This window comes from Mycteria americana, chromosome 10, assembly GCF_035582795.1.
Source record: "Mycteria americana isolate JAX WOST 10 ecotype Jacksonville Zoo and Gardens chromosome 10, USCA_MyAme_1.0, whole genome shotgun sequence".
NCBI classification, from domain to species: Eukaryota; Metazoa; Chordata; class Aves; order Ciconiiformes; family Ciconiidae; genus Mycteria; species Mycteria americana.
This window is the reverse complement of record NC_134374.1, coordinates 8257922-8282387: the sequence shown is the minus strand read 5'-3', so window position 1 is coordinate 8282387 and position 24466 is coordinate 8257922. Positions and strand designations below refer to the sequence as shown.

Here is a 24466-nt window from a genome sequence, read left to right as displayed (position 1 = left end):
CACTAGTAGGTACTCTCCTGCATTCCAACTTTTAGCCTACACGTTCCAGTGCACAACTTGTATTGCGCATGTCCCTCATACCACAGAGTAATACTGAAGCCAGCATTAAGTGCTGATATAGAAACTTCAAATCTATTCAGACCTCAGGAGAAGGAAAAAAATTCTTGACTGAACTAGCTAACTGTAATCTTTAAGTGTGCTAAAAGACATTAAGTTACAGTGAAATAGGTTTTCCTCAAGGCATGGCAAGATGCTTGTGGCTTCCATGCCAGTCAATCTCCTGCGATAAAAACCGTAAGTTCTTGAAATATATTTTCTGTGAGTTTTATTGCTTTCAACAATCAAAAAAATCTTATTAAGAGCTGCGAAGTGGGAGTACTGAGTACATTTAATTAATGGGAACAGTCACCATACATATTTCCCATATATAAATACATAGAAGAAAATACATTCTCAAGATGAATGATTACTATGATACACAACAACCTTTAAAAATGCAAAGAACAAAATAATTGGGTTAATCAATATGATATGCACACTGACCTGAGTAAGATCTGGAATGTCACCCTGATCAATTCCAACTTGCTGGGTTTACAAAAGAAAATAAAAAGGAAGAAAAAAAAAATGTACATTACTACATGCAGTGGCAATGAAAATAAAAAACAGTGATGTCTGAATGTTACATAGAAACTAACATATTGAAAAGGGGTATTCATAACTTTCTGAACTGGTACGAGTTTCACTAGGAACACACCTTAGAAATCACAAGTGCACTAAATTGCTTCTCAAAGCAAATCTGACTTTTCATCCAGCCTAACTTTTTCATGCAGAAAAGCTTACGGGGAACATTAGAAACACCCACATTGCTTACTAGAACTACTCCATTCTGAGCAGTTACAGTAAAGGACAGCACTGTGAATAGACTGTAACATTCAGTTCATACATTTTGGACCATTCATGACATTTATAACACCACTTCAGGAAGTTTACTATGTTGTCTGGCTAATAAAAAGGATACCCAAGAATCTCACTTCATGTTAATGAGTGTATACAATCTTTAAAATACCTAATCTGTAGAATACTTCCTTGCATAGCAAAGTTAAGCAAACATTAATCAGTTTGTGAAGTTGTTGTTATGAATATAGACTACTGTACCAGTACAGACAGCTAAATGATATCCTTTCCATAGATGTAGATTTATTTACCTCTGCTACTTTGAGGAATTCTGACAATTTGGTCATTCTGGCTAGAAATTTTTTGTAAATATCCAAGCCTTCTTTGCACTGGTTCTTCTTCATATCAAAATATCTTTCTGAGGATGCAAATAAAACTCTTGTAAGATAACAGCCTTCCCAGCAAAAAGGTGACACAGTATTATAAAAGTTAATTTGAGACAAACTTCAAGGAGAGAACAGACAGGAGTAACTCAAAGCTATTCAGATGTTAAAGTTTACATGAATACCCAACACCTTTTGTAATAAGTCAGTCAATAGAAAAACATTGATTTTTCTATTTCAGTACATTAGAATATAACGCAAAGCTTTATTAAACATGGATGTGAATCACTGCAATTGTTAAATTAGGTATTTAGGGGAATGTTTACAAGAAGTCAGCTTATTAGCTGGCAATCAGGCAAATTATTTTATCATTTGAAAATATTCCTGGTACGTATTTACATTTTTAGACCCTGTATCAATACGTTTTGCTGTTTGTAAATGGGCTCAATATCCAAAAGACTTCAGAATGGCTATTGAACTGGTACATACACTGAACTGACCTACCAAAAGGAGAATCAACCACATCCTTTCACTTTTTATGGTTTTGCCCTGTATATTTATAGATATTTCATTGAGTAAAAACTAATGGATTAACAGACAAACTGATCAGATGTTTTCACTCAGAAATTTGCTTGAATAGTCATTACAAGGCTTCGCCAAGAGCTTACCACTCTTGAACAAAAAACCCTACATATGTCATCGACTAGGTTCATGCAGATTCAGGTACCAGGTAAAAGTGAATAGTCAAGCTATAAAGAAAGTATGGGAAACCAGAAGTCAGCAATACTGTGACTACACTAAATACTCAAAATACCAGGTATCTCACTAATACTTTTACAGTCCAATTGCCAAAGGTCATCCACTGCGCATTTATGGTATCCTTGTTTTAGTCTCGCCAGTCACTCTCTCATCTCAATTCCTATTTCAAGATGTATTCTCCAAGGCAGAAGCGTATGTTTAAGCCTATGCCAGGCACCACTGAAACTAAGACAGGCTTAATTTAATGGTAACGGAGCAGAGAATTTATTAGGAAATTGCAGTCAGAAATTGTCTATATTCTTTAGTTCTCTCAACATCTTTCACAAAAGTTTAAAAGCTAAAAAAAATTCTCACATACCTAAAAGATTAATAATCCCCTCATTGTATGCTGCAAAAAGTCTAATGGAATCTTTAAAGAGGAGCATAAAGGCAGCATTTATAACACCATTTGTTAGTTCATTTGGATTGGCCTGTGTAGAAAGCAATGAGAAAGTAAATTAGTATTTAATAAAATAATGAAACTCTCACTTCAAAATGAGAGTGTTACCTAACACTGAGCTTAAAGTACTTACATCAAAATCAAGGAGTGCATCAAGCTGGTTCTGTATGATTGGAAGGGTTTTCAGAAGCTTTTCAGCATTCATGGTTCTCATCACTCCATCTATCCTACAGAGTAGAAGACACACGTTTATAAGTTACCAAGAGACCTCAGCATATTATGCTGTTTCAACAATACTATATTGCTTCAAAGGGCCAAAAGGAACACCAATCTACGATAAGCTCAAGAACAACTGGTATTCACACCACCCCCCCACCCCCCCCACCCCCCCGCACGAAACATCTAACAAAAGAAGCAGTAACAGTCTTACCCTCTTTTCATTTTGGTGAAGTCAACTGCTACAAGTCTATATGAAAGTGCTTTTTCATTCAAGTATCTGCTATATCGCCTAATGAAGGTAGACATATCATAGCCTAAAAATTAAGCATTTGTAAGTCAGACATTTTGAAGGGGTACAGTTTCTTTTAAGTTCTTTTCAAGAACTATTATCCTACTAGCCCATTTTACATCAACTTGCATAAAAAACGCTTCGTACGCACTCTCCAGAGTCTTGAGAGTCACTATTTTTCACCTTGAAATGTAATGTTACAGTTTCTTCCTAACTTGCTAAGATTAGGAAAAAGCATTCATTGCAATTATGAGAATAAACACCTAAACACATTAAAATATTGGGCAAGAACCAAGCATAAAATATTAGGCAAGAACCAAGCTGCTCTTACTAAGATGTTCTTGAAATCAGACTAAAAATGTATTCCTAGTAAAATGCTGAAGACTTTGATAACTTATCCGCAATGCCTTAAAAACCACAGAGACCCAAAAACGTTTTCTACCATTGGCAAGTAATTAAAAGACTTCTCAGAGATTTGAAGAAGTTCTCACTATTTATACAGCACATCCTAGCTACCATTCCATGCACCTTAACAGTAAACATTTACTCCTGAGACACTAAAATGCAACAGCAAAAATAGATCATTGTGCTAATATTCATCAGGTTTATTCTAGTCAATGTTAAGAGTTCACTATTTAAAATTTACAGCTGTGTATGCGCATGATACATACATTACAGACAGATTTCTAGCACTCAGCTAGGTAACTCAGAATCTCACTTTCCTTGTGTCTACATTCTTGGTTAGACATTCTTTGGTGCCTTGCGCAATTTATATTGCAACACCCTTCCATTTAAATGTCATTTGTCTCCTAGAGTGCACCGACACAGGCGCTATTACAGAGCAAAAAAGCAGTAGAGTTATTTCCTTCAGTGAAGGATCCTTACCCTGCATGGCACTTTTGTCCAGGTAGTTATTTAAATTGAACAAAGTGTTTCGGGATGCAAGATACTGGATAAAGCGCTGTTGGTGAAGAAAAAAGTTGACAATATCATTGTTGTGAGAGTCAGAACATTTAAGCATATTACAAGAAAACTACACTTACCTTGTAACTGTTTCTAGTAACCTCTATGAACAATAGAAAATTAGTTAAAAGGAAAAAATTTAAAGGAAAACTTAATGCTTCTGGAACTGTGGTGAGCAGCAGCATGGGAATTATAATTATATATATATATATATATATAAATATATAATGCAGTGATCTGAGTAAACAATATTTAAGTTTTGACAAATAATAGCTGGCTCCATAAATAATGCAAGAGTAAGAGACAAACACATCCAGATAGCAAGGTAGGTTTAAAAGTTTCTCTGCCACTGTTCCACATAGATCTCCTATGATTGTAATTTCTTGACTTTCTTGCTTCTTTATATGTGTTTTAGTCCATAAAAGAGGATTATGATCAATACAGCTTAAGGGACTTGTTACGTCTTTGAGCTGAATCCCTCTGCTGCCACAGCACGCAGGGCCTAGTTCCTTCACCCTTCATGGTGGAAATCCACCTGTCTGCCAGGTTTGGACCGCTGGGCTCCACAAAACTAGCATTTTTTCAGTCAGGCTCAGTACAGCACCTGCTCTTTGGAATTGTAATGAGGGCTTAGCACAGCAACAAGAAAATTCTTCTCACAAGTACTATTTAAACTGAAAGCAGTACTTTCACCTTCCAAGGGGCCCAAATGATCCCCCAACTTGTCACGTACCACCTCATCAGTAACTCTGTATGTGTTCTCAGTCTATAGCTACGGAGTTCACACAAGTCTACAACACGCAGCTTGCCTACCAACAGTTCTGGCACTGTTTTAACTTCTTATTCTGTTTTCCAGTCGGTTTATCTGGTCTTTGTACATCTTAGTACTGTATTCAAAGAGATATAGAAGAAAAACAATTGGAACATGATCAGAAACAGAACAGTGATATTCAAAAGCTGTCTATAAACATCTCAAAATTAGCTACTGTTCTGAATCTCGTTTTAAAAGGGCCAAGACTAACTCTCACTCTCCAGATGTCAGGGGTCTTGCATTGCGCAACGCACAGATGAGAGGAGTTTTAACCTGTTTCACCCAAAACTTCATCACAAGAAACAGTCATGTTAAACAAGAAACTGCAAGACCGATTGCTCAGACAACATTTTGACCTTCTGCTATATCTACCTGTACTTAAAATAGAAGTCCAACATCTGACAATTTTTTATCTGTTTAAGAACAAGGCCTCTTTTAATGTATTAGAAGAGTGAAGAGTTCCACCTGAAATTACAGAACTAGTGTTCTAGCCACATTATCTCAGCAAGTATAAAGGAACTTTTTTTTAAGTTTCAAATGCACCCATTCAAAGCTGAGGAGCGGTTTTGGTACAGACATAAAAATTCAACTCTTCTGCCACTACAAAACGCTGCATGGGCAAACAGATGCTGACTGGTAGCCCCCACACTGAGTTTTGATTTTTTTTTCCTATGGTTCAGTTGTTGGCTTTTTTTCCTTTCAAGTTTCAGCGTGATACTTGGAATAGGTAGTGAATTCCAAGCAGTGAATTTTACTTCGTATTATCCTCTAATTTCAGCCTATTATGTCTTGAAACTACAATTTAAGCACATAAATAACTTGAGGAAGTGTTAACAAAGAGCACACTATGTTTTACAGGTCATTTCAACTAAGTTCACAGAGCTTTGGAGAGAGGAGGCAACACTTAAGTTTTCAGAGCAGTTTAATGGCTGGAAGCAGTACCTTTAAGAATCATAATTTCAATATTACCACTATTCAACAGTCATCTATTAGGAGAATGACTACACATAAGTTCAGGACTAAACTGTCATCTGACCAAGACAAAGTTTAGTTTTTAACAGAAGGACTGTGTAAGAGAGGCTACATTTCTAATGCCATGTTATTATCTGGGAAGCTTTTCATAAATAGTGATGAAATAATTTAAGTGAACTAAATGCAGTAGAAACCTATTTCAGAGGACTGGTAATGGCAACAACATATGACGATTTGAACCATTAGATGACTATCTGCAAGATCAAATATTCTAGCCACCATATTCCTCCCCCCTTTAGTAAGTATCTTATCTGTTAATAGGTTGTTAGCACTCCATAAATGTGCAGCCAAGACTCTTTTGCTGTGCTCTTACTGATAAGCATAAGCCTAACGAACTAAAGCTCATCAGAAGTTTTTCATGTCTTTATTCTAGAAAGGTCACTCATTATTCCCTAACAGTCCAACCCAGATACCTAAAGGTAAATTGCAAACACTGATACATTTTAGTACTGAAATAATGAAGGAATATATTCTTCTCTGGAGAAGTACTTTACAGCCATCAGCAAAGGAAAAACAAAGACCTTTGAAAAACTGACGTACATATCTAATGCTTCATAGATTAAGACAATTTTTTAAAACACTGCCAAGGAGGCTTTAATAGAACTAATCATGTCTTACCTCGTTTCCATACATCATGAGGTGGTGTGTTGTAATTAGAGCTTTGAACACTACAACCCAGCTACTGTTTGCAGTTCTCTCAAAGAGCATGTCTGCCAACTGTGGAATATTCACATTCATTTCATTTGTGCACTGTATTAGATCTAAATTAAAGAAAAAAAATCAAAGCATTACAATGAGCTATATGCTCAGAGAGGATCATCACGTTATTTTGTGTTTTTACATTGACAATTCATACTGGAAGCATTAACTTCGGTTCTTCGCTTAAGAAATAACTGAGCTATTTCACATTCCTTGGTCAAATTCACTGCATTTTACTGAAAGACTCCAAGTATGAACTTCAAAGGCATTTCAATAATTTTATGGAGCCCCAATATCTCATCAATAAATAACCTGCTCCACTAGAAACTCTATGCCCAAATTATTGTCCGAAAGCCAGTGCAGAACTTCTGGATGCTCAATGCCTGAAGCCACTCAATCAGCCACTCAAAACAAACAAACAAACACATCAGAGAAGCAAGGAAAAGCTGAAACATCTATACTTCTTAAGATCAACAGGCAGCAAGTACCCTGCAACTCCAACCTAAGCATGAGTACTGACACACATGACAGCAAATGAGATGCTACAAACCTATAATAAGCCTCTTTTCTATAAGAATTAAGAGCAAGAATTTGCATCTACACACCTTTCCACTTAGCTAAATTAACCCAATCACCAACCTACTAAGTATTTTCTGGTGGATCATGGCAGGTCTCAGGCTTTTGTATAAAAAAGCTCTTTGCGTCCAAGACTGATTATAAACTCAATAGTAGAACATTAACTTGGGAGGTCAGAGACAGGGAGCTTCAAGTCTCTGCCTGAGTATTGGTACAAAACCAGAACAGGCTCCAGCAGATACATGGGAAAAAAGCCTGCCTGAGAACGCTAGTGAAGGCACTTGCTGAGAAGAGAGCAAAGAACTGAATCCAGAACTATTCTAAACCCCTCAAGACATGCACATTAGACATTTATTCTCTCTCTGAGCTAAATTTGGCTCGGGTGTGATCAAAGTACACCTTAAGGACTGGGCAAGGCCAGTAAAACAAACATCTAGTTTGAAAAGCTTCCTTTGTGGCCTCTTATTTAAGCCAAGTCTGTGAGCAGCCTGTTGGCTGCAGAGCAGCATTACTGTTTACGTGGTTTGTGTGTGTAAGTACTTGAAGAAGGGTAGGTTCTTGGGAAGTTGGGCAACGACTGAATACTGAGGTGTTGGCACCACTGAAATGGCCAACTTATTCATATTATTACTGGTATGTACAGGACAGACTACGTTATAACAAGCAATTTAAACATGAACTTGGAGATCACAGACTGATAGTTTAGGACAAAATACGCCATAGAAATATTGCACCTAGAATTTTTATCTGTTCTAGTGCACAGAATATATTACAGACGTATCTTAATTAATAATCTGTTTATTAAGAACATAAAGTCCTTTGATTAGGGATCACTGTTTAGAATAATTTAATAACCAGAGTAATTTTAACAGAGTAAAGAGTTTTAGATGGTATCTTGTTGAGGTAGAAAGCTATAAAACGCAAATTCTAGTAAGTTACTAATTTCAGTCTGATATCAAGGGTTTCCAAATATGTACAAAACATGCAAGTTGGGATGAAAACCTTCATCCTTATTAGCAACACACAAAAACACTGAAATAACTGCACAAAAAGAAGAGCCCTGAAAGTAAGTTTTAAGCAAGCTATACATCAAAACCTTATTGTTGAGTAGTATTAAAATATTTCAGGATTTACAAATGTGAACATACTCAAAAACAAGTCATTTGATAGATGCTGCTCACCACTCACAGCTGTATCATCGTCAGACACTGTGTCAAATTAAGAAGTACTTTAAAATTTCTCAAAGTCCAAACAGTCCATAGACAATTATTGCCCCATAAAACGAAGCAAGTCCCAATTCCAGAATTTATACATAGGGAGAACCTGAATTTTAATTCAACAGCCTCATCTACTGAACGAGAACTTTGTTATGACATTCCTAAGTAATTCTCTCAAAACACATTAAGGCAAATAAGTCTTCCTAAATCCAATCAGTTTATAAGCAAGCATTATGAAGATCTGCTAGATCTTGCTCAGTCTTCTTCATGTAATTGAAGCGTCTGTAACCAGCACAGAAACATTACAGAACTGTTACAAGTCATAATTCCTATTCTCAGTTTACAAAAAACAAACAAACAAAAAAAAACAATGAACAAAACCCCCACAAACTCTGTACAGAGCAATACCTATAACATTACTACTAGGTAACAGTTAAAGAAATTCCATTGATCTGCTGAGGTCAAAGACCACACAGATAGCCTATCGAAAATATTATTTCTGCACAAATTCCTTTTCCTTCACATGACCACTAAGCAAGCCAAATTCTTCACTGAAGATTTTCAATATTAAGAGTGCTTATTATTGATGAAACTGGGAGGGAAGATCCAGGTTAAAAACAACCAACTTTCTGCTCTCAAGTTAAATTAGCCAAGCTAATTTCAGTCACTTTTTGCCAGCACTCTCCACAGAGACTTCAATCTTGTCACCTTCCCTCCAGCTAAGGTCTACCAGCAGATGTTCCAGTACCCCCTAAGATGATGCTGAACACCTGGGAGATACCGTGCACATACTCATGTCTAAGGCGGGTTATCAAATGTGTTCCTATAGTGCTGCTCAGGCACAACGTGACAGAAATCCTACTGTTAGTAACGATATCAACTGCTGCAACTGACCACCTCTCCTTAAGCCACACATCGGTAAAAAAAGCTTTGGCTTATCATGCCATCATAAAGGTTTACTACCACAAAAAGCCATCCAGATGTCTACCTTCAGAAGGGAGCAACTGCCTTCTGCTTTGGTACACAAGACTAAAAGAAGTCTTCTGTCAAGTGACAGTAAGAGAGTGGAAGTTGATAGACCTCTGGTGCATTAGAGAAAAGCTCTTATGCTACCAGTTTATTCCACAAGTGTGGTTCCATGCGATTGAAAAGTGCAGTTCCAGTAATTCTGTAAAAGTGCTAATAAGGTTTTCCACCATGTGCTACTTGCTTCTGTAAGATGTGAGCCTGCCCATTTTAAAAGGCAACCGAAAGGAAATATTTCACATTATGTAGGGCTACTCATAGCCTAATTCAAGCTGTGCTTGAGGTTAGAGGACCCAAGTGAGCTGCAAGTCCCATGCACTTTAGACGTGCCGAAGATGAGACATACTGGCTCCCCTGAAGACCATTTTTATTGAGGGCACCTAGCACAATTGTTGTCTCTGGTTTCAAAATTTCCTTGAATGCACAAACACATAAGCCAGTACCGAAAAACACACGCTTAGGCAAACAAAATGTCTCCAAAATACTAAACCAAGAATGAACAGTGGAAAAAAAAAAAATCTCAGTGCATTTTTATAGGCTAAAACTGGCCTTTCCTAAGAGTGTTTTGCAAAAACCTAAGTTTAAAAAGACTCTTTAATAAGGCTATTCAGGGCAATTTTTTTATTATTATTATGTTACAACTAGTAATAATAAAGCTAGCATCACATTTGAATTCTAGCAATTGAGATACATAACAAAAAAGCATGTGTCATTTCTCTAATATGATTCGTCTAAGTCTGAAATAGGAATATCTACATAGAAACAACTGTATGGATCTGTTACAGCTGGCAGCAAAGGAGGAAAAGGCTATTAACACCATACATCTGGAAGTATAAAGGAACACATGCACCTGAGAGACTGACAGCTGGGCAACTGTGATATGGATGTTGGCAGCAAAAACTGGAATGAAACGTGTAGGGCAAGTGATGCTCATTTTCTTATCGCACTACTTAGATAAACACTTTAGAACTCAAAGCATTTTGCCAATTACCCAGAGGAATCGTTTCAACTGCAAGTGAAACTGTGGTGCTATTTCTAGAATGGAATTTAGAAACATGTTAACATCACACAGAAAAAAAAAAGAAAAAAAATTAAACAGCTTTAAACCAGAAGAGTACCATAGCTGTTTTCAAGCAGCCTGGAAGAGCTGTGGAAATCTTACTGCCTAGAAGAGTACTGAGGATTTCTCTTCCACAGCTCATCTGAAATACTGGCAACATGATCTATGAAACCATACAGCTCTTCTGAGAACAGCATGCATAAATCCAGATATTAAAAAAAATATATCAGGTTTTTGGAAAATTCTCAGCCAGGCACCGACAAAAACTGACATACTTTTCAGCTTTCAAGTAACAAGAAAGTAATAATTTTCTTGATTCAGGAATATCTCTCTCAAGGGTACTGTAAATACATAAGTTAAAGACAACCATAATGGTTTAATATTTCTGTATTTCTTCCACTTTGTCACAGGACTGAAGCTGCTCTGAGACAGATATAAGAATTAAGACTACTCTCCTTAACCCCAGCAGTCTTGAAAAAAAATTACATTTTCTTTTTGGAAGTTGTACCATAAACTCTAGATTACAAAAACATAAAACAGAAGAGCCATTTCAGCGAACTTTCTCAGTGTAGCCTAAGGGATGCAACCATTCTTGCTGGAACACCTAATTAAAAGATAGCACCTGACTGATACAAACATTTTTATGCCCATGTGCTCTTACAGTGCAGATTTGATAGCAATCTTTAAGTTTCATTTATATAATAGCTAAATCTGAACTTAGAGTTACTTTATCAGAAGCAAAGCAATTCAGCTAGTCTGTCCCACTCCCCCACTAAACAAGGATACACGATAGCCCATAAAGTTTTTTGAAAAGCCTTACACAATTTCTAAATAAAAACCACATTTATAGATTACAAAAACATTAACTTTTTTTTTTGTTCAAGTCAATCACTATATTGAAAAGCATCACAGATTACTAAAGAGCTTCAAATTAAAGACAGCCACCTTACTGCCTGTGGAAGAGTTCAAAAGTATTTCTTCACACTGTACCACAACTTACATATCTCTACAAGAACCACACTGCATCAGCATTCACCCGACAGTCATGAGCCCTAGCTGCCAAAAGTAAGAACGGGCAGATACAAAAACAACCCAAAGCTGTGACAGTCATAATTTGATATTATTGGCAAAACTTAAAAGTTTGTGGTAATTTGGTGGAGACCTGAACTTTCTCCTAAAGCAAAAGTCTTAAGAGCCTAATTCTGTTACATAATACAATTTTACAGTACCTGAATTACCACTTCTTACAAAATTTCCAAAGCTTGCATATGTATAGGAGTTTTAAGTTTTGATGAGTAACATTAACTCTTTTCCTCTCCCCTGTGCTTCTTAAGCAGGCTGTATACAAGTTAAACTGGAGTTGTTTTTTCCTTTATTACTGTGTTCATTTAGAAGTTTAAGATGCAATTAATTTAGGGGTTTGTATTTTCCTAAATTTTGGTCTACACACAAGTCTACTCTGCCAGTTACCAACTTGGCTACAGCTTTAATTTATTCTTTTTTATTCTGGCTTTTCAATAGTTAGCCAAGAAGAAATATGTCACCAAAAGCATAATCTAGCCCCACTCCACTGCAACCCAAACTCAAGAGACTGAGGGGAAGTGAGAGAACCCACACTTGGGAAGAAGAGACAAGACCTTCAGGTGCTCCACTAAGAGAACAGATCAGCCTCTGTATAACATTTTATGTTATCCTAAAATATTACAAAATACTACAGAAATAGATCTGCTGACTTATTTAGGACACCGTGACCTACTTTAAAAGGAAAAAAACCCAAGTATTCCCACTGATATTGCTTACAGGGTTTTTTTTGTGTGGGGTTTTTTTTTCACTCTTCAAGAAAAATATGACTATACTACTCAGCAGTTAGTAGCCAGACAAAACCCAAGACTCTTAAATACTAGTTCACACACTGCACGTGTAACATCTTCCTGTAAACACCCATATTGTAATATTATAGTTTTTCTTGCTGGGGAAACTTGGCAACAATGGGATTTTAAAAATTAATCTGAACAGAGTGCACAAATTGATACTCCTCCACGATCCCCGATACAACTACAGCAACTCTCAAAAACATGTTCTTGGTGAAGCTTTTTCTTGAGCAGCAACTAAAAGTAATACCAGATGGTGTAGCATTTTGAATGACACACACATGTAGTGACCAAGGTGCAACTAGCAGTGTTTTGCATTAAATCCAAGCTATGTTTTCCTTCATACTTTACTTAAATTGGAAAGTACTTGCACTGTATCTTTGAAAATACATTGTGTGATTTTTCCAGAGATACAGTATTTAAGCTGGTATCTTAAATGCAAGCAGGTAATACAAGTAAGTTTATGTACAAAGTGAAAAAAGAAGAAATGCCTGGCAGAGGCTTGCAGATGTTTGAAAAGCAGTGCCTGGGTATGCTCAATGAAGACTGGAGAATGTTAATTGGGATTTTCTTTTTAACCCCTTAGAGAGATATTTGTGGTACTGTATTTCACATCTTTTTTTCCCCACCCCACCAAAGCGTTCCACTATTTCAGATACCAAGTCAGAACAACAAGCTTTTTGTTTGTCTCAGACCAAAGTCTGAGAAAGTGAATTACACCAAAACACAGAACTCATCTGGCACAGAAGGGGACCTTCAGGAGACTGACAGCAGTAAACAGGTTTGTATCAAAAGATATTCAAAGGAATTTGATAGTCAAAAGGCAACCTCAGTTTGTGCTGTTCTCAAGTTAATAGTTTTTACAGGTTTCCATTTTCTTATTTTGTGAGGGTAACTTATAGGAGATTACATTATTTTAAGAATATTTTCAAACAATACACTATATCTTTTGAGCTTCAGAAGCTTTCAAACTATTGAGCAAGCTGTCACCACTTTCTGGCTTCCTGTTATGTTGCCATTTCTGGACTCAAGGGTTACCTCATTAAGTTGTTCTACCACAGGCAGAACACAAGACAAAATAAAATAAGGTAACTTTAAAAAGGTATCTTTAAAAAAGAAATTGTCAGTTACCCAGTTTTAAAGCTTTTAATTTCAACACAGTAGCTGCAACATTCACTACTGTAGCTGGATTCCACCCATTCAGATCAATAACAAACGAGATGTAGATTTGGTTGTTTTTAACCATTCGATCCACATCAAAAGCTCTCACACAAGTCTGTATTAACAGACAAGTGCCACAGCATCAGAGCGCCAAACTATCCTCAAATAATAACTGAGCACGCTTCTTCCAAGAGCTTGAACAGCAGACCCTCCTTAGTACCACCAACTTGAATGAGTCCTGCAAAACTACCAGCCTGCTCCGTTGACTTTGAAGAAACCAGCATAAAGCTTCGTGTCTTCTTTCCTCTCCCTAATGGAAACACACACACTTACTTCACTTTTAATAGATGGTGAACGGGTATACTGCACAATGTACAAGGTTTGAAGCGTTCACTGCGCTTTTGAGCAGTCAAACAGTAACTTCAATTGCTATCCAGTTACTAAAACCTGAAGAAAAGCAACACCACCGATACTTTCGCAGATATCAAGGGTAGCTTTCTGCATCTTTTGGTATACAGAAAGGAGTTTTAACATGTTAAATTTAAATATATCAGCGGCAACATACTCTCATTCTGGAGAGATATGTTGGTCCACCTTCGCCCTTCCCTTTACCTCGCTTCAAATCTTTTTACCTCGTTTCAAGAGCCGTAAGACAGAAAGCTATGGTATTTCGGGAAACGTTAGAAATACTTAAACGGCTGCACTCCACCAGATGCACAGAAGGGCGGAAGAGTGCTTAAAAACTTAACTTCTCGCTCACAACAGTAAAACCACACCACTTGACCCACCTTTTCCCCAGGTGCTGGATTAATAAGCACTACTGTACCCAGAGCACATAAACTAAGAAGCGCTCATCGGGAAGAGTTCACGAGGTTAGAATATTTTTGTTTCCCGGGCGCGACAGGGTGTTACAAAGCTCACCCCCTCCACGTGTGAAGTAAGTTTTGGAGAGCAACCCGGTCAGGTTCACCCACCTTTACGCGACTTCCCCCACCCCCCCACCCCACCCCCGGTGCCAGCGCCGGCGCTCGGCTCTCACCGCCCCTCCGCCCCGCACCGCCCGCAGCAGGGGGGAGAGAGGCCACACCGGCTGCCCCGGGGCTCAAGGCGGCTGCCCGGCGGCCGGACCGCGCGCCCGCCCCGGCCACCCCCCGCCCCCGCCGCGGGGCGCAGGCCGCAGGCGGCCACCGCGGGGTCCTACTCACAGTCCAGGTGCTTCTTCTTGGGGCCCATCACCTCGTGGGTCGTCGCCTTGCAGACGGCTTTGGCGACGGCCGAGCCGGTGACACTGTGCTGCGCCGCCGTGATGCGGTCGGTGATCGACTGCCCCGACATCGTCGGCGCGGCCCTGGCGGCGGCTCCCCCCCGCGGACCCGCCGCGGCGGGCAGCAAGGCCGGGGCAGCGGCTCCCCCGCGGCCGAGGGGCGAGCGGAGCCTCCCGGGGGACGGGCGCCGGCAGCCCCCCTCCGATGCGACGCCGGCGAGGGCGACCGGGGAGTCCTCGCCGGGCTCCGCCTCACCGGCTCCTCTCGACCGCCGCCGCGACGGGGGCTCTTCCCGCAGACCCCGCGCTGCTCTGCGCTGCGGCGGCGACCCCTCGCCTCCCGGCCCCGCCGGCTCGGCTGTGCCGCGCCCGGCCCCGCTCCGCTCTGCCGCCTTCCGCGGGCTGCGCTCCGGCTTTCCCTTTCACATTTACGCTCCCAGACAAAATGGCGGCGGCCGCGGCGGCGGCGGCGTCAGGTGACCGCCCGCCTCGCCCCCGCCCCTCGCGCCCGCCCCGCGCGCCCGCCCCGTGCCGGAGGGTCGGGCGGCGCGCTGCGGCGCGCGCTGTCGCCCCCCGGGCGGGCGCGCGTGGCCTGTGGCGGGAAGCCGCCCTCCGCGTGCCCTGTGGGGCTCCTCCGTCACAGGCGACGTCAGGGAGCGTTTGGCGGCCGGGAGCGGGGCCGTCCCTCCCGCAGGGCCCTCAGGTGTCCCCGCTGGCGGGGACCGCCAGCAGCGCGGGGGGTCTCCGCCCCGCGGCGTGAGCCGCCTCCTCCTCCGCCAGCTCTTTGTGCTTTGGGTGGATTTAAAAGAAAAAAATAACAACTTCTCCGTCGTCGTGGCGTCTCCTGCCCTCAGAGAAGCACGGCCGGCGGACCGGCGCGGCCGCGCGCTGTCAGAGCGGTGGAGGAAACGATGTGACGGCACTTGCTGTCCTTCGGTGGGATGAGCAGAGCCGGGGGGGACGAGTTTTCCCATGGAGCCTCGTGCAGCGACATCGGCGTCTGCAGGGTGGCAGAGGCGTGGAAGGACGTCACGGTACTGCCGCGCGCGGTGGGGAAACTCCCTCTCTTGCAGGTTGCGGAGGAAGAATGAAAGCTCCTCAGAAAACTTCTCTCTTGCAGGCTGTGTTTGCAGAAGCACCATCCGTAAGAAGAAGGAGCCCGGCCTCCCTTGCTGAGCCTATTGCGTGTTCTGCTTACGAAACGGAACCCTTCTGGGGCTGTGCCCGGAGGCTGGGTTGTGTGCCTGCTCCTCTGCGAGGCTGCTGGAGAGCGGCAGGAGAAACTCCTGTGGAGGGGAACGGACTGCTTCGGGCCGGGGGGCTGAAAACCTGTTAAACCACAGCAGCGGCGGCTGCCTGGTGTTGGCCTGGGTTTGAGGAGATGGGTCTTGTGTGTTTAAAATTACATTAAAGAACTGGGCAGGACAGGAACCGGACGATGGGTCCAGCCAAAAATGGAGGGGGAGGAATGGTGGTTCACTGTACGTGTGTATTTGCTTGTTTGCCTTTTTCCGGAGAGCGGACAGGAGCACGCGCGCAGCTTTCGCCAGGTGTGACAGTGGTTTCGACGATGCGGACGCCGGCCCATTGCAGCTGGACCGTTACCGGGAAAATGTTTCAAACTGCCATCAGTCATGTTAATGGTACTGCGCACGCAGGGTTAAACAAACAGCCTGGAAATGATGGGCTCTGCGGCTCCCTCGGTCATCCTAGCCTGGCTGTCTTCGTATCAGCTTATTACTTGGCTAAAAATATGAAAGAGGTTTTGTAGTGGGTTGACCGTGGCTGGACACCAGGTGCCCACCAAGCCGCTCCACCACTCCCCTCCTCAGCAGGATGGTGGGGGAGAAAATAAGATGGAAAAAAACTTGTGGGTCAAGATAAAGGCAGTTTAATAAAGCAAAAGCAAAGGCCTCATGTGGAAGCAAAGGAAAACAAAAGATTATTTTCTACTTCCCATCAGCAGGCAGTGTCCAGCCACTTCCCGGGAAGTAGGGCTTCAGTACGCGTAGTGGTTGCTCTGGAAGACAAATGTCCTAATAACGAATGCCCTCCCTTCCTCCTCCTTTCTCTTAGCTTTTCTTGCTGAGCAGACGTCATATGGTGTGGAATCTCCCTTTGGTCAGTTTGGGTCAGCTGTCCTGGCTAATGTCCCCTCCCAAGATCTTGCCCACCCCCAGCCTACTGGCCTTAGGGGGTGAGGAGGACGTTGGAGAGGCAGCCTTGATGCTGTAGAGCACTGCTCAGCAGTAGCCGAAACACTGGTGCGTTATCAACACCTTTCCAGCTACCGATACTCAGCACAGCACTGTGAGGGCTGCCATGGGGAAAATTAACTCCATCCCAGCCAGACCCAATACAGTGAGGAAAAAAATGCAGCATCGCTGCTACTCAATCAGAACGCTCGGTTTGCCCATGCCATTTCATGGAAGAGTATTTTTTTTAACTTCTGCATTTGTAGTCCATTAATATAGGTGTGAACACTCGTACAAACAAGATCTGTGAATACAGCAATAGTTATTTTAGGTTACAACTCTGAAGTAAAAACACGAGAAGTAAGGAGAGTAATAAGGAGGCAGTTGAATATGAGTGTTATAAACAAAAATCTAACAGCTTCTGAGAGTCAACTCATATTCCAGGGTGCTGATTAAAGCTTTATTGCTTACATTATCCCTGAAGTGGGATGCTCCATAAATGTGTGGTAGACTGCCAAACACCCAGCCTTCTGTTATTGCATTACACGTATTTAAAGCAATAAAGCAGGAAATGTTTGCATCCACAGTACTGTATATTTCACTAATAAATAAAAATTTCCTGTCTTTTCGTAATATTTGTACAACACAGAGGGCATTTATTAAGTGCTTCAGCACACTCCTTACAGGCAACTAGGTGACCACAGGGAATGAGGACTACTGATAGGTCTTCTTACCAACACTTAAAACTTATACTACATACTTAAGCCATCTTTATACCCAATATACAGATTTATACATTCTCATTAACTACTATCCCCTGTCCTTTAACAGATAGATACTATTCTCCCATTCCATGGGTTTCCTCCACTCCTCCAAATGTTCATAAGAACAGGCTATGACTTGGGCCCCATCTGTCAAGATGAGTGCTCAGGACAGGAGAAGCAGCATGTTTGATTGTTGGGCACCAATACCAGCTTGGTTTGGGTCATCATTGCACTCGCCCAGTTCCTTGCAAAACTCGCTCTTCGTCAGTTCAGGTTGTTCCTGCTACATCACTTCCTAAAACATACAACTCACATCACAGATAATTTTCCCCCCAAGGTTAAATCTCCCTGAGGAACGCACCAGGTCTCCCCATCCTTCTGCATTACCCACCAAGTACACCCAGGTCCTTGAGCAAAAACAGCCCTTCGAAGGGGTTTGCCTTTTCCCAAGGGAGGAGCAATCCACGTTGCCTTCCCCAGCTACTTCCCTATGTGCACTACGGGGACCTTATCTCCTCCCACAGCATGTAGGGGTTTTGTTTGGGCAGGACCAGGATGGTTAGCAGATCCTCTGGTGTTAACCAGCCAAGAGGCTTCTGCTAAATTTATACCCCGATGCTTCCATGCCCCATTGTCCAATGCTTTCAACATAGGCTTTAACAGTCCATTATATCTCTCAATCTTTCCAGAAGCTTGTGGGTGATGGGGGATGTGATACACCCACTCAACGCCATGTTTCTTAGCCCAGGAGTTTATGAGGTTATTTCGGAAATTAGTCCCATTGTCTGAGTCAACTCTCTGGGGTACCATGTTGCCACAAAATTTGCCTTTCAGGGCCTAAGATGGTGTTTTGGGCAGTGGCATGGTTTACAGGGTATGTTTCTAGCCAACTGGTAGTTGCTTCCACCATGGTGAGTATGTAGGGCTTGCCTTGGCGTGTTCATGGCAGTGGTCCAATATAGTCAATTTGCCAGGCCTCACCATATCGAAAAGCCAGCCACTGCCCTCTATTCCAGGGAGACTTTACTTGTGTGGCTCACTTGATTGCGGCACGTGTTTCACATTCATGAGAGACTGTGTGATGGCCTCCATGGTCAGGTCCACCCCTCGATCACGAGCCCATCTGTATGTTGCATCTCTCCCTAGATGTCCTGATGTTTTGTGGGCCCATCAAGCTACAAATAGCTCCCCTTTATGCTCCAGTCCAGGTCCACCTGAGCTACTTCAATTCTGGCAGCCTTGTCTACCTGTTCATTGTTTCCATGTTCTTCAGTGGTGCGGCTTTTGGGCATGTGAGCACCTACATGATGTACCTTTAGAGTGATGTTTTCTACCCGGGCAGTGCTGTCCTGCCACAATGCAGCAGCCCAGATGGGTTTACCCCTGCACTACCAGTTGGTCTTCTTCCACTGCTGTAGCCACCCCCATAGGGCATTAGCCACCATCCAAGAGTCACTACAGAGACAGAGTACTGGCCACTTTTCTCGTTCAGCAATCTCTAGGGCTAGTTGGATGACTTTCACTTCTGTAAACTGACATGACTCGCCTTCTCCTTCAGTGGCTTCAGTGACTTGTCGTGTGGGACTCCACACAGCAGCTTTCCACTTCCGATGGTTTCCTACAACACGACAGGATCCATCAGTAAACAAAGCATAATGCCTTTCATCTTCTGAGAACTCATTATACGGTGGTGCCTCTTGGGCACGAGCCACCTCCTCAGGGAACGCTCCAAAAACTCTGCCTTTTGGCCAGTCCGTGATCTCTTCCAGGATTCCTGGGCGGTTGGGTTCCTCATTCCCAAGCTCAGCAAAATAAAAGAGATAAGCAGTGCAGCCAACAAACTCAGTGACCTGCACAGAAGCTTGCCACTTAATAACTACTGTGACTTTAGCACACTTAATACAAAACTGCTGTGGTCTCGTGCCCCGCGTTGGGCACCAAAAAGGACTGTGGTGGTTGACCTTGGCTGGACACCAGGTGCCCACCAAGCCGCTCCATCACTCCCCTCCTCAGCAGGATGGTGGGGGAGAAAATAAGATGGAAAAAAACTTGTGGGTCAAGATAAAGGCAGTTTAATAAAGCAAAAGCAAAGGCCTCACGTGGAAGCAAAGGAAAACAAAAGTTTATTCTCTACTTCCCATCAGCAGGCAGCGTCCAGCCACTTCCCGGGAAGTAGGGCTTCAGTACGCGTAGCGGTTGCCCTGAAAGACAAATGTCCTAATAACGAATGCCCTCCCTTCCTCCTCCTTTCTCTTAGCTTTTCTTGCTGAGCAGACGTCATATGGTGTGGAATCTCCCTTTGGTCAGTTTGGGTCAGCTGTCCTGGCTAATGTCCCCTCCCAAGATCTTGCCCACCCCCAGCCTACTGGCCTTAGGGGGTGAGGAGGACGTTGGAGGGGCAGCCTTGATGCTGTAGAGCACTGCTCAGCAGTAGCCGAAACACTGGTGCGTTATCAACACCTTTCCAGCTACTGATACTCAGCACAGCACTGTGAGGGCTGCCATGGGGAAAATTAACTCCATCCCAGCCAGAGCCAATACAGGTTTAAACAGAACAACCAAGGCGAGCAGGGATGGCTCCCAAGCGGAGCTGTCTCTCTCGATACCATTGAAAAGCACGATGGCACTACACAAATATTAGCAGTCCTATGATCCGGGGTGAGTAATGTTGTGAATGAAGGATTTCTATAACCCTAAGGGCATAAATTCATTAAAACATGGTCACTGCTATTAAAATATTGAACATTTCCTGTGCTGGAAAAAGTTACAAACTCTTTAGTCCGACTGGCAGCAGGCAATTTGTAGCTGCCTTGTTTTTGCCCTAAGACTTGTAGTTTCTGGGAAAAAAAAGACCTTGAATCCTCAAAGCCTGAGGAAACATCAAAATAGTGAGAAAAGAAGAGATGGAAAGATTAAATACGCATTATAAATGTCTACATCTCTTAGGGCTTGTCTAAACGGGGAAGCTATTTCGCAATAAGTGAGGGTGTGAGCTGAAGCACAGCACCTAATTCTGTGCTACCTCCACCCCCAGCAGGGACTCTCTGATTTTATTCTGTTTCAGAAAGCCTAAATTTTGCATAAAAGTGCTTGAGTTGAGTGCTTCCCATTGCTATGGCTCTGTCTTTACTCAATGTGCTAGTCAGGCCCAATTATGAGTTCAAATGTCCCTCTTCAGTCCGCGCATTGACTTGCTCCGGGTTCAAGCTGTCCCATGTGGGGATGGCTGCAGAGCATGCCCTTCAGCACTGACGTCTGCCCGGGCTAATGCAACAAACTGAGCACAATCTATAAACCCTGAAAGCCAACTGGTAGGAAACGCAAGTCAGGTTTTTTATTGGCATTCAGGCCATCTCAGTGGAGTGCTCTATAGTTGTGCCTTCTTGCTCTTTCATTGATTCATTAGAGTGCCTGCGCAGTTCCTATTCCAGACAACAAAATATGCTGGGATGGGATACTTGAAAGAACTATTCCAAATCGTAAAACGTACCAGAGGTGCATTTGCCACGGTCATAGAAGCATAGGAAAATGTATTTTGGGATGGACCACTGGAGGCCATGTGGTACAGCTGGATCTCAAAGCAGGGCTAGCCTGGGGTGGATTGGGTTGCTCAGGTCCCCATTCAGAACAGCACTGGAGATCTCCGAGGAAGGAGATTCCCCAGCCTCTCTGGGCAACCTCTGTGTTCATATCCATTGTCAATCTGGTATTGTTCACATTTTTCACGACTTATGCAGATATGAGACTATTGAGACATCTGATGTCTTATGAATCTGTTAGTGAAGGAAAAGGAATTCTTGTCAGTATAGAGAGGAGGAAATCAGTGACAAGCCAATCTGGGCCATCATCTATCCACCTTAAGAGGCACATCTACATTTCTGCTGCTATGCGGAACTTTATTTTGTTAGCAAGAGAGGGTGTCTGGGTGAAATTCTACACCTTTTGAATCAGATAAGGGCAAAGAAGTACAAGCTACTACCCCCTAGGGTGGAGTGGTAAGGTGCGTTCATCATCCTAAATTAAAGATGTATTTACAGAGGGTCGTGCCACGACACCATGAAAGATGCACAATTAGCTACGCAAATTGTTGCATAGAAATTTAATTGATAGGTATGTAAATAGCTCCCAGGGAGTGATGGAGCGCTGCCTTACCCACCTCTCCCTCAGCTCCCCAACGTCAAACACGTCGTTGGTCCCAAGGAGACAAGGAAGTGTCAATGTTTTTAGGGCTGAGGTTTCTCCCTCGCCTCGCCCCTGCAGCACGGCAGAGTGAGAAGGGGTTTCGCGTGTTTCTGCGGGAGCCGTCCGAGCCTGTCCGCTGGTCGCTGCCTCTGTGGTTCTGGCAGGCTCCAGCCAGAACGACAGCACATCTTACTCGAGGTAGCTGGCAGTTCTTGTGTTCACACCACATCAGGACCTCTTTGTAATACTCCTTGCCCGTCTCTCTCTCCTTCATCCCTTTCATGTGAACGCAGTACGTTACACAATGTAGTTCAGGTTGCTCCATTAGCAAGTCTTGCTCTTAGTCACTCCTCCTGCACCTATGGACTTTAGTTTGTATTTGGATGGGTGAAAAACTGGACGTGATATGTACAATTCCCGTCTCATTCGTCTTGCTGCCCTGTGCTTACTGTAGGGTGGGTGATGAGGGCTTCAGAAAGGAGACAGGAAACATATTCCAGGCACGGACATATATAAATAGTGCTGGGGAGGTGGTGGCGGAGGAGGGAATGGGATGTTTCTGGGCTTCTGCCATGACTGAATGACACAGATGGTTTTCCAGGGAAATGAGTATTTTAGTAATGAGGAGTGAACGCGCTTTGGGCTGGCTGCACCTACAGCCCCGGGAATGCAAACAGTTTAGCAGCAGGTTTGTCAATAAATACCATCTGCTCAACAGCACTGAATCCAAAATATTGCAGAACCTACCTTATCGGTGGATGTTGTTTTGCTGGATAGAGGTGAGATAAAAATCACTACTAAATATCTTTTTTTGTAAATACTGTGATCGATACTACTCAGCGCTTGTCAGGCCACACCTGGAATACTGTGTTCAGTTTTGGTCCCCGCTATGCAAAAAAGATGTGGACAGGCTGGAGAGGGTCCAGGGCAGGACCACAAAGATGATCAAAGGACTGGGAAGCCTGCCATATGAGGAAAGGCTGAGAGAACTGGCTTTGTTCGGCCTTGAGGAAAGGCGGCTTAGGGGAGACCTTATCACCATGTTCTGGTATTTAAAGGGTGGCTACAAAGAAGATGGAGGCTCCCTTTTTACAAGGAGTCACATGGAAAAGAGGAGGGGTAACATAATGGGTACAGGTTACTCCTGGGGAGATTCCGACTGGACGCAAGAGGAAAGCTGTTCACAACGAGAACAATCAGCCACGGGAATAATCTCACTTCCTCAGGGAAGTGGTGGATTCCCCAACATCGGACACTTTTAAGATTCGGCTGGACAGGGTGCTGGGCCATCTTGTCTAGACCGTGCTTTTGCCGAGAAAGGTTGGACCAGATGATCCTTGAGGTCCCTTCCAACCTCGTCTTCTATGAGTCTGTGATTCTATGATTGTTATCTAAAAATTACAACACTCTAAATTTAATCAGGCTTGTTCAATCCCCGTTTAAACCTGGGAGAACTAAACTGTTACCGTTAGCTTTTTTCCTGGTGGACAGTAAGCCGTCTCCACAGAAGGGTGAGCCGTAGCGAAGCTGGTTCTCGCACAGTTTAGGACACTGAAGTGTCTGAGAAACGCCTCGCTGCCACGGCTGCCCGCAAGGGAAGGAAACGCAACTCTGCGAGCAGCAGCAGCGGCAGAGCTGGGTTTCCTGGGTGCTGCGGCGGGGGCTCGAGGCTGATTTCCTGCCCCGGTCCCCAACAAGAGGTGAACCCCTGCCCCAGCCTTTCTCCCTGCAGGGCCACCGCCAGTCCTTTCTGCCTGGCTGCCTGTTTCCCATGACTCTGCCAAAGCAGAGCGTCTTGGGGAGCTTTGCTGCTGTCAGATGTGGTTGAAATTGGCTACTGGATGCGAAGGTTTCTGGGAGAGAAATGAGGCATGAGCATCACCTAAAAAGCCTAAAACCAGAATGAGTTTCAATGCTAATTCTTACCTCAGCAGAGACATGAGAGAAAAAAAAACCCACACGCTGTTGTCCAGCTTGGATTTGTGGGTGCCATATTCTGCCAGTCTCTTTTAAAGATCTTCGTTTCCCTCTGAGTTGTAAAATGTGGATAAGAAGTATAGCTCCAGAAGTGGGACTCTCTATGGCTAAATTCATCCAAAGCTTGCATAACTGCGAAATACAAAAAGATCGGATCGTGAGTCTGTCGTTGGAGATTGCCTGGCTGAAACTCAGACTCGGAGTTGTGTCTGAATTGGGTTTTTAGTGCAGGATCAGAGAGAATTCCAGGGAGAGACAGGCCTGAATAAGCAGCTCTCTGAAAGAATAACTTAAGAGAAAACTGTAGTGTAAAAATAATGAAACAAGGAAAAAAAGTGAAGATGCAAAGGAAGATGGGTGCCGAGGAGGGGAGTTCACGGCTCCCATTCTCTGTGGAAGGACAGAAGTGACGTACAGAGAGGAGTCATGAAAGGGACGGGGAAAAAAGAAAAGTTTGCTGGGAGAGTAAACCATAAAGGATCTTTTTTTTAATGGAGCGTGCTTATTTTTGTGTGAATCTGGAACAGATCCACTTACCTTTATGTTTCATTGACATCAGTAAAGTTTCTGAAATGTACAGAGTGGCAAATAAATCTGGCCCGAAAATGGCAAGAGAGAAATCGGTTGGAGGAAATTCACTCTTAGAAAAAATTGCATCTGCAGCTGCCTGCCCTTGTCTTGTGCT

General features: G+C 43.1%; 1 protein-coding gene across 3 annotated transcripts in view; it reads right to left on the bottom strand.

Annotated features, from left to right (window-relative positions):
- LOC142415338 (phosphatidylinositol-binding clathrin assembly protein-like) overlaps positions 1 to 15143 on the bottom strand; it is a 34080-nt gene extending 18937 nt beyond the window's left edge. For 2 of the 3 annotated variants that reach the window (XM_075513538.1, XM_075513539.1), the window contains exons 1-8: positions 14605 to 15143; positions 6408 to 6550; positions 3869 to 3944; positions 2906 to 3008; positions 2609 to 2702; positions 2395 to 2506; positions 1206 to 1312; positions 544 to 585 (exon numbers count right to left, since the gene is read on the bottom strand). In XM_075513538.1, coding sequence (XP_075369653.1) covers positions 544 to 585; positions 1206 to 1312; positions 2395 to 2506; positions 2609 to 2702; positions 2906 to 3008; positions 3869 to 3944; positions 6408 to 6550; positions 14605 to 14734 — 807 coding nt within the window. In that variant the 5' untranslated portion in view covers positions 14735 to 15143. The remainder of the gene's footprint in view (positions 1 to 543; positions 586 to 1205; positions 1313 to 2394; positions 2507 to 2608; positions 2703 to 2905; positions 3009 to 3868; positions 3945 to 6407; positions 6551 to 14604) is intronic. The other variant, XM_075513540.1, reaches the window with a different exon arrangement.
- Between the last annotated feature and the right edge of the window lie 9323 nt (positions 15144 to 24466).